This window comes from Galeopterus variegatus, unplaced genomic scaffold (genome assembly GCF_000696425.1).
Source record: "Galeopterus variegatus unplaced genomic scaffold, G_variegatus-3.0.2 Scaffold6354, whole genome shotgun sequence".
Classification (NCBI taxonomy): Eukaryota; Metazoa; Chordata; class Mammalia; order Dermoptera; family Cynocephalidae; genus Galeopterus; species Galeopterus variegatus.
In genome coordinates, this window is record NW_007732465.1 from 115066 (window position 1) to 126335 (window position 11270).

The 11270-nt window shown below is 34.2% G+C and overlaps 1 protein-coding gene across 1 annotated transcript in view; it reads right to left on the reverse strand.

The window, feature by feature from the left end:
• The window catches only part of ANO5 (anoctamin 5), a 29956-nt gene extending 19301 nt beyond the window's left edge, over positions 1-10655 (reverse strand). The window contains exons 1-6 of the mRNA XM_008590769.1: positions 10633-10655; positions 9686-9820; positions 9214-9319; positions 9057-9117; positions 2702-2853; positions 435-509 (exon numbers count right to left, since the gene is read on the reverse strand). Of these exons, the coding sequence (XP_008588991.1) occupies positions 435-509; positions 2702-2853; positions 9057-9117; positions 9214-9319; positions 9686-9820; positions 10633-10655 (552 nt within the window). The remainder of the gene's footprint in view (positions 1-434; positions 510-2701; positions 2854-9056; positions 9118-9213; positions 9320-9685; positions 9821-10632) is intronic.
• Between the last annotated feature and the right edge of the window lie 615 nt (positions 10656-11270).

Here is an 11270-nt window from a genome sequence, read left to right on the forward strand (position 1 = left end):
CCATTAAAAAAAAAAAAAAAAAAAAAAGTAAAAGTATGACTTATTTACTCATTCTGTGCAGATATTTTAAGTGGAGAAAAAGATATATTAATGAATTTTCTAAAACTAACTCAGGAGTCGGCAATCAAAGTAAATTTGTTATTCTGTTCTCGTTTCAAGTTATCACTTAATGTAGTGCTGTAAGGCGGGGAAGGATAGGCTCTAAGATAAAGCACCTCTCTGTTCCTTTAAATATTTTCCCAAAGTTCAATTAGGAAAAATCCATGTAAATTGCAGTTTATTTTATATAAGACGTATAAGCACGATGAAAAAACCGGGGAGGCAAAGAGGAAGGAGAGACTCAAGAGCCACTGCAGATGAAACTGTTGAGATAATCCTATATGACTGCATGACTGCATCAAAGAGTTGATAATGGTTTTTAAAGAAATGCTTACCCATAATGTCACTGTGGCTCCTGATAAAAAGTACCACGGAAGACGAGAACACAGAGGCATGTGAGGTTCCATCTCCTGTAATGGTGAAGAAATCACAAACGAATTAAAAGTTGGCCCTCAGAGTTGGGACTCCAAATAGTACTTAAAATCCTACAGCCCAGTTAAAGTAGAAACCTCCCAAATGGGCCTACTGTAGCTTATGGAAAGCTGTATTCTAGCAATGGTTCCTTCCCTTGAGACAGAAAGCTTCATGAGATATTTTAGTCATGATATAAGACATAATAAATACATACAATTTCCTGCCTGAGTGCTGAATTAAAGTTGTATTCAGTTAGACAGAGCCGGTAGACAGAAGCAAAGTCAAAACCTGCAGGTTGCTGCTTGATGAGCATGCTTTAATGATGTTACAATTTATTCTAATTGAATTGAATTAAACTGCATTGCTCTGTAATTGCTCTGCATGATATTAAATGGGGTGCCTTCTTTACATTTATAGGATAAAGTGTGTTCTTCCACATAGCTCAGGAATCCAGATTATTCCACCTTCAGGCTTTAAATTCATTAACGAGAAATTTTAATTATATCACAGCTGACATTCTTAGCTATAACAAGAGGTAGGTAGATTTTACCCAAAAGAAGACTACCATACAGTAAAAAATGGTTGACGTCAGAAATCTAAATCATGTAATTCTATAAAATATATGATTTCACATTTTAAGGATTTTCAGGGTGGGCTGAATGTAAACTCTCAACAAGCAAAGTAGACTATCCAAGAGCTCTATAGAACCTTAGGATGTGTGTGCATGTGTGTATACGTGATTGTGTACATGTGTATTCGTGTGTGCATCCAATGTATGCGTGTGCTCATGACTCAAATGTAGGAGTTCCAGTTATGCTTAAACACTGAAGAAGCACACTGCAAGTAAGTAAAAAAACAAAAACAAAAACAACACTCTATGTATTGATTTCAAAATCATTAAAGCTAAGTAAAATGGATGATTCACATGAATCAATACATATTGCTTTTCAACTGGTTTCAAATGCAAACATTCAATACATTTTTTTCTGTTAATTCTTGGCAAAACCAATAGGCCTTCTTTTGTTTATTTTTTTATCTTACGATATGGGAGTAAACATCATTCATTATTCTGTCAATATCTTTTAATATATTTTCTTAATTTCAAACTGTCACCCAAATTGTTGATGTATTTTCTGAGGTGTTTTTTCCCCTTATTCATTTACTAAATAATAAAGTTATTATTTAGAGAGATGACCTATAGCAGAGTGTCCATTGAAATATTCGATGCAATTTAATAAATGCTTAGTGAATACCTAAACTGTAAAAACAATTTTGAGTGTTATACTGCAAGAATACTGTCCTGAACAAAGTATGGAATTCTACTGAAGAGATCGTTTTTGAGACATATTCTATTCTTCTTTAAATAGCAGGTAACAAAGTGTTTATAGATTATGGAAAAAATAGGGGCTCTAAAAATACATTGTCAAGATTCTGGTCTTTAGAGGCAAAGTACTTTCTACTTTCACATGAAAAAATTGAGGTACCAAGAAGTCACGTGAATCAGTCAAGAAATACCTCCAGTTTGCCAGTTAAGGAATGTAAAATCTAGAATTTCCCTCGCAGACACCAGTGCAGTGTCCTTCACATTATAATCAACTGAAAGGGACTATGTGAAGAAAATTTGGTCTAAAAAAACAATCACTAGTAAGACTACTATCTTAATATAACTACTATTTTAATTTTTGCATATTAACTTAGTATCATTTCCATGTTCATATATTTATATACAAAGCCCAGAGCATACACACTATTTTCCATTTTCTCATTTAGTATTGACTACATATTTCATGTTAGGATGCCTTGCATTTGCTTCAAAATAATCTAGTGGCAGAGAGCAGTAGGGTATAAATAAAACCAGATTGTCCATAAATTAAAAATGATTGAAGCTGGGTGATAGGTCCCTTCATGTGGTTCATTATACTTTTCTATCTACTTTTGTATGTGTTTGAAATGTTCATATATATATACATATATGGATATATAAATTATATATATGTATGTATGTACACACACATATAAACACACACACATATAAATATATATATTAGAACCAAGTAAAGAAGTTTATATGATCTGTATGTTGGGAATATTTTAAAGGAAAATTAAAATATGCATGATTTTTTGAGAGGTAAACTATAGCAGTGTGTCCATTGAAATATGCTGCCCATCTCACAGTTTCCTAATGTACCTTAGTCACAGGATTCAGTTTTCTGTGTGTACACATAGCTTCAAATTCAGGTCTCAACTGAAGCTGCTGCTGTTCCTCTTCAAAGTCTACCAGGTCCCACTCATACTTCAATCTGGCTTGTCGCTGTTTCCAATACTCCAAAAATAAAGTGACTAGACACAAGCACATAAAAACAAACATAAACAAAAGATGGAACAATAAAGTTAATAAGAAAATAACTCTTTTTCTTTTTAAAATAACTGGTTGCATGATGGTTCATATTATTCAGGTGGCTATTCTATCACTGTTATGTTCGATGATAAAATTATCAATAATTAATGTTGCCATAATACTATGTAATATTGAAATAACTAATATATGAAAATTCAAGTTAATTTCTTAGACAGTGGCCCAAGAAGAAAAAAGATTTTAAGTATAGGTACATTACTCTTTCTTCACTCAAATAATTAGAAGTAATATTAAACAACTTTTTACTAAACAGAAGATCCTTTTTTGCATGTGTCTGAAAGAATTCAAGTCATTGTATCACTTTCTTGGGCTTAGGGAAATGTTACCTCTGAAATATATATAAGAACCATTCCCTAGCACTATCTCTCTCTCTCTCTCTTTATATACACTCATATAATATAACTTCAACTTTCAACTGAAGAATAACTTATCTACAACAAATTACATAATTCAACAAATTTTTACAAAATAACCCTATTGATGGAATTTGGATGTGTTGTCCCCTCCAAAACTCATGTGGAAATCTGTTCCCCAGTGTGGCAGTGCTGAAAGCTATTTGGGTCACAGGGGCGGATCCCTCATGAATGGATTAATGCTTTCCCGGGGGAAGGGGGGATTAATGAGTGAGTTCTTGCTCTATTAGTTCCCGCAAGAACTGGTTGTTTAACAGACCCTGGCGCCTCCTCTCTCTCTCTTTCTCGCTTCCTCTTGCCATATGATCTACTTATATCCACTGGCTGCCTGCCTCTTTCCCCCATAAGTAGAAGCAGCTTGAGGCCTGTGCCAGGTGCAGCTGTCCCAGAATCGTAAGCCAAATAAACCTCTTTTCCTTATAAATTACTCAGTTTCATGTATTTCTGTTATAGCAACATAAAATGGACTAATATACCACAAATAAATCAGCACCAATAACAAAAAATGGACTGTGACTAGCACCCTAGCACTCTTCTCTTATGTCTTTTCTAAGACATAACAAAATTTTAGGTGTACAATGCATTACTGTTGACAATATGTACAATGTTGTATAGATCTCTAGAGATTATTCATATTGCTTAACTGAAAATTTACACCCACTGTTCAGCAACTCCCCATTTCCCAATCCCCCAGCCTCTTTGAGTCTATGAATTTGATTATTTTAGATTCCTCACATAAGTGGAGTAGTGCAGTATTTCTCTTTCTGTGACTGGCTTATTTTGCTGAGAAAAATGTCCTTAAGTTTCATTCATGTTGTCACAAACTGTAGAATTTCCTTCTTTTTTTTAAGACTGAAGAGTATTCCATTGTATGTATATACCACAGTTTGTTATCCATTCATCTGTCGATGGGCATTTAGGTTGTTTCTATCCCTTGGCTGTTGTGCTGCAGTGAACAGGAGATTGCTAATATCTCTTTTAAGATCCTGATTTCAATAACTTTTGATAAATACCCAGGAGTGGGATTGTTGGATCTTATGGTAGTTCTGTTTTCATTTTTTTTTTTGAGGAAACTCCATACTGTTTTCTGTAGTGGCTGCAACATTCTGCATTTCTGTCAACAGTATACAAGGGTTCCAACTTCATATCCAACACCTGTCTCTTTTTTTGGTAACAGCCATCTTGGCAGGTGTGAGGTGATATTTCATTGTGGCTTTTATTGGCCTTTCCCTGATAGTTAGTGACATTGAGCATTTTTTCACATACCTGTTGGCCATTTGTATGCCTCTTTGGAAAAATGTCTATTCAAGTTCTTTTCCTGTTTTTTAATCAGGTTATTAATTTTTTATTTTTCCTGTTGAAAGTGATAGGAGTGAGTTATATATTTTGGGTATTAGCCTCTTATCAGATTAATGATTTGCAAATATTTGCTCCCATTTCATAGGCTGCCTTTTCATTCTGTTGATTGTTTCCTTCTGTTTGAGGCAGTCCTACTTGTTTTCGTTTTTATTGCCTGTGCTTTTGGTGTCACATCCATGAAATGATGCCCAGACCAATGTCATGAAGCTTTCCCCCTACATTTCCTTCTAAGTTTTAAAGAATTAGGTTTTATGTTTAAGTCTTCAGTCCATTTTGAGTTAAATTTTTGTGTATGGTGTAAGATAAGGTCCAATTTTATTCTTTTACATGTGAATATCCAGTTTTCCCAACATCATTTGGTGATGATATTTGTGCAAATATCATTTCCTCATTATGTATTCTTAGCACCCCTGTCAAAGATCAGTTTACTGTATATGTGTGAATTTATTTCTGGGCTTATTCTGTTCCATTGGTCTATATGTCTGCCTTCATGACAGTACCATACTGTTTTCATTACCATAGCTTCATAATATATTTTGAAATCAGTTAGCGTGATGCCTCAAGCTTCGCTCTTCTCTCTCAAGGTTTGGCTATTCTGGGTCTTTTGTAGTTCCATATGAATTTTAGACTTGTTTTATCTATGTATGTAAAAAGTGTCTTTGAGATTTTGATAGGGATCGCATTGAATCTAAGGGTAGTATGAACATTTTAACAATATTGTGTCTTTCAATCCATGAAAATGAGATGGCTCATTTTTTAAATTCCTTAAAACATTTAGAAATATAGGTAGTCATTGTTTTGCATGATTCCAATATGCATAGATTTCAGTTTCCACAAATTAGTTAATACCAGTCCCCAAACAACATGACTCAAATTTCAGTTATCATGGTATACTAACTGTGAGCAATTCCACAACGTGCAAGCTTTGCTCTTTTTTCTTCGGTCCATACTTTACTAGGTAACATATGAGGGTACTCCAAAAAGTTCATGGACAAGTTCTATCATTTAATATTGGAGTTAAAAGATAATAAAAATCTTTACATAAACTTTTTGAAGTACCCTTGTATGTGCATCTTGTCGAATCACTTCTTTTGTCTGATGGTGACTGATTACTACATTTCTGTTATTCAGTTCATTCACAAACAGAAAAGTGTGCATTTGTGTTGTCTCCTTGCCTCCCTGTGATAAATTCATGTGACATTTACAAAAATGGATAATCTAAATATGGAACTGGCCAACAGAAATAAAGGTGCAGCAAAGAAATGAAAAGTGATAACACTGGAAGGGAAATTCATAACAAACCTAAATGGAGATATAGAAGAAACAGCTGCCTGTAGGAATCTTGATGCTGTTGCCATTAAGAAACTCTGTAGATACAGCCAGAGGAATTTAGTGAAGTGGAGCTTATTGACATAAATGAGGAATGTAGTTGTGAAGAAAAGAATAAAGATGTTCCAGAGGAAGTGATATAGCCACAAAACTTCAGCTTAAAGAAACTCTCAGAGATAGTTCATTACACTGAAAGCACAGAGGATAAACCATTGAAAGCTAAACCTCAAATCACACTGTCCTATTCTTAAAATATATTTTCCACCCCCTTTGCCCATCAAAATACATAAAATCCAATTCAAATTCTATGTCTTCTAAAAAAGCTATCTCAATTCTTGCAGTCCAGAAGTAATTCAGTCCTTCTCTTTATTCCTTCAGCACTTACAATGTACTTCTACGAAAGTAGGCTTTAAATTCTGTCCCATATTAGATTTTGACTTTCATAATAATTTTCTTATATTCACTCACTCATTCATTCACTTATTTATTCTTTCATTTAATATTGGTTGAGAATTTCATGAGGTAAGAACTTTACTTTGTTTCTATTACAAGATAACAACTACAATACATTTTATAAGCAATATTTGGTTACTATGGCTGTGCAACAGATTGGATGTTCCACATATATTGATAAAACTTTTAAATACACTAAACATTAAACCTCTTTTGTCTCAAAGTTTGCAATCCTGAAGCATAAATAAGAAATTCGCCAAATAGATGAGATTGTGAGAGAAACTAATAATGGTATAAAACAGTTAGTGAAAAAAGTTCTGCAAGAAAAGAGAAAAAATAAGTACTAAAAATAGAATTGTGACTTCCATGGACTTCTTGTGATGACACGAGTCTATAGGAATCGTGAGATTCAGGTATTCTCTAAAAAGGATTTTTGAAAATTAAAGAGATACTTGCTTTCGGCAGTATAGACTGCCTAAACAGGACTTGGCTTTTTTCACATATAAGAAGGAATATAATTAGCATCCAAATTATTCATTTATTCAACATATATCTGAATACATGCCATACGTCTAGCTCAGGAACTATAAAGATGATGCTTTTTTCACATATAAGAAGGAATATAATTAGCATCCAAATTATTCATTTATTCAACATATGTCTGAATACATGCCATACGTCTAGCTCAGGAACTATAAAGATGACGGCCATGGTATTTCCCCTAAAGAAATAGGTAATGCAGTGATGAGACTGTCTTATAAGCCGTTATAATCAAAGAGGCATGTACATTTAGTGCCTCAGGGTCAAGGGCCATCTGTGTATATATGTAAATCCCTATTGCCTAGAACAAACCTGTCACAAGGTAAAAACTTTAAAAAGTACTTGCAGAATTACATTAAAGTATAAATAAAATGAAATCATTAAATTTCTGGATTAAAGTATAGGTGAGCATCTTACTCATCTTGGAGTGGGAAAGGTTTTTCTAGAGAAACAAATGAAACAAGAAAAGCCATATGGGAAAGTTTTATAACCTTGTTACATACTCATATATTAAAACTTCTATTGATTATGAACAAGTTCAAATGTAAGTGACAAATTAAAAAGATATTTGCAATTTCTGCGGCAAAGGATTACTGTGTTTATTAAACAAAAGCACCTATGAATTATTATAAAAATCAAATACTTCAAAAGGCAAGGAGAGCCAATTGTTAATAAATATTAAAAACATGTTCATTCTCACTTGTAATCAAGTAATTGCAAATAAAAACCATACTGGGACAGGAGTCACATCCACTGAATTGTAAATGACAAAAAAATTTGCCAATCCCCAGGCTTCCCCAGGGTTGGAACATAGGAAAACTCATAGAATGTTTGTAGAAAATTAAATTGGTATAACCTTTGTGTAAGGCTATATGGAAATATATAGCAAAGCCTTACAGTTGTAAATATAAATTTTTCCCATAAATTCACTTGCTAAGTGTTTATTCTTAGAAGGTAATTGTAAAAATATTTTTTTTTTAAAAAAAGTGTTTTTTCCAGCATTATTTATAATGGTAAGAGAAGTGGAAGTGACCTAAACTTCCAACAACAGAGAACTAGTTATGTTAAATGTGATAAATTCATAAAAGGCAATTCTATTCAGTCATAAATATACATTTGTGTGCTTGCACATCCCCTCCCCTCCATATTCATTGATATGGAAGAAATCCCATCACTCATTGTTTGTTGAATGAAAAAGAGGAGGCTTAAAACTTCAAAAATTTTGGGGGGGCCGGCCCAGTGGCGCACTGCTACAGTGCGCCGCTTGGTAGTGTGGCGGCGCTCCCGCCGAGGGGTTGGATCCCACGTACAGACCGGCCACTCACTGGCTGAGCGAGGTGTGGGCGCAACGCCGAGGGTTGCGATCCCGTTGCTGGTCCTGGACTCCCACGTACAGACCGGCCGCTCACTGGCTGAGCGAGGTGTGGGCGCAACGCCAAGGGTTGCGATCCCGTTGCTGGTCCTGGTCCAGTACGGGCGCGACACTGAGAGTTGCGATCCGTTGCCGGTCACGAAAAAAGACAAAAAGGAAAAAAAAAAAAAAACTTCAAAAATTTTTATTTGCTTTTACATATTGCTTGAATTTCCTATGATGGTTATCTATTTTCATTATAAACAAACCAAAAGTTTTGTATAAAAGCACTTCCTACCCTTCACTGCAAAGCATTCCAGTTTGTATCCATGACTCAGTATCCACCAGCCACCAAATACTTATATTTAGTCTGTCCTCAATTAAGTATTTATACAGCCTGTTTTTACCATGGCACTGGCAGTCAGTGGGAGATGAATACATTTGATGTTTCAAAAGTTATATTGTCTCTTAGAGAAATAAGCAGATATTCAATAGAGACCTTTGTGAATCAAGGACCAAGGAGCATTGATGTGGATTCCCTCAATGTAATGACGCTAGCTAAGACACAATGATTTAAAACCACCTTTGGTATGTAAGCTATGTCATCTGCGTATGTTATATGAATGGGCCATACGACATATAATATGGAGAAAGCTGTTTTATTATGGGACTTTATACTCACCCCAAATTCCCATGAATATTGCAAAGAACACTGTTGACTCGTTATCAAATAAATGAGAGAACTGTAAAAATAATATCACAAAGACCACTTAGTATCAAATGCAATATAAAAGGAGACAAATTCCAAGTCTTTTCCACATAACACAATGTATACAAACCTTGGAAGCCAAACACGTAGAATTTAGTCTCCAATAGTCACATACTATATCACAGAGTGGGCACATGATCATCTGACCTCCAATCGCAGGGTCACAGATTTCAATGCTGTAGAGGGAACAGCCAAGTTATTTTTAAAATGATGCGTGTTTGTTTGAAAGTCCAAGCTATTCTTACAAGAACAACCATTTGTTTAGACTCTAACATGTGACAGAGAGGGCAATGAAGCAGCAGTTTCTGCAGCTGGTCAAGTCATGCTTTAGGAATAGAATCTTTAGAGCCCATCATGAACAGCAGATTTCCTATAAGGCACAAGGTGGGGAGGGGCCAGCTACGTTTGGGTTATTTTCAGAAATACCAATTAGCTGCTGTCATAAGGAAACGTTCTGGAGCAAATGCCAGGGAAATAGTAACAATAGTTTCAGTCAGTATAAGATAAAGATGCTCTAATTTGGGCAACCCAGTTGCACTTACCTGTTTGTGTTTCCTTCCATTGATAATAAACCATAGATGAAACAAGCTAAACCAACTACAGCTGCAATGAACAGCATTTCTGTGTAAAATCCCAGAAAGACAAAATAGATACCAATTTTTTCTCCATAATATTTCCTGTGAAAGAGAGTAAAAATAGAATCATAAGTTAGAAGAATGTTATAGTATAGAGAGCTTTGGCTTTATATTTAGGCAAGCATGGACCCTAATTTTGGCTCTACTGCTTTCTAGCCATATAATCTTGGTAAAGTTACTAAGTAACTCTCTAAACTTTAGTTTCCACACGAAAAAACATAGGATAATGGTTATTCCATAGTGTAAGGACTGGTGTAAGGATTACTAGATAACAAATATAAGTAGGAAGCCAATTGAATGGACTTTAAATTTAAATTTTAAACAATAAGATAATTTGAAGATCTTCTACATTTTAAAGAGAATTTAAATGTTTTGAAATAAACTACAGAATATTCTGCAACGTAACTTCTAGCAATTATTTAACAAGTCAAAACCACATTCATAATCTGCATGGACTTTTTGTTTTACTGCTTTTTTCTCAAATTGAAGAAGGTACTCTGACCACACTGTATGTATAAATTTCTATCTTCCTTCAAGTTTGGATCTCTGAATAATGCTTACAGAGTTGTGACATAGGTAGCAGACCAAGGAATTAAAAATGATGCCTTAATAAAAATTCCGTAAAATATGCAGCTCAGCTTTTGCTTTACAAAGAGCTGAAAAGTGACAGCATTACTTGGCATAAGTGTCCGAGCTTCACAGCCAAGTGGTGTTTTGTTTTGATTTTTTTTTTAACTAAGTCCCTCTTTAGGAAACAGAGAACACAGTTTTCTCTGCCTCAGAAAACCACGTTTTGTGGTGGCTGTTTTTCAACAGGGTTAATCCTCCAACTTATCCACATAGAGCCCACTCACCAAATCAGTGAGCCTTTCCCCATGCCCTAAGCAGACAGATGTGATCCTTTTTAGGTTGTGATAGCATGTTATATAATTCTATGAAAACATTTAATATTAAATTATAATTTATAAACATGCTTAAAAGGAAGACACTCTGAACACAAAGGTTATAATCTTCATTTCTCGATGAGATTTTAAAGTATATTTCTCATACTCAATATTAATTTTATTGAACATCCCATTCTTCAGTTTTCAAAATTCAATTCTAATTAAAGAGGTATCTTAGAACTTGTACCATCTTCTTTCATTCTTTTCAGTGATGATAAGCAATTTTGCATTGTTACTTTCCCTTATTCTGCTTTCCAAATCAGTATAAATCTGAAATTAAGTTATAATGCCATCATATACCCTTGTTAATCCGCCATTCACAACTCCCTTAGGTTTACTTACACTTAGGGTGAATGAACATGCTTTTTCCCAGTTTTTACTGGAAAAATATAACAATTACTGTAATACTAAATAACATCAAAATCAGAAAAAAAGTATAAAAATATTTCACTTTGTGCAATTTTCTGTTCACTATGTCTATGTCCATTTGATGTTTAAAAAATTCCAAAATCAATAATTTTATAAGGCATAATATCAATATTAATACT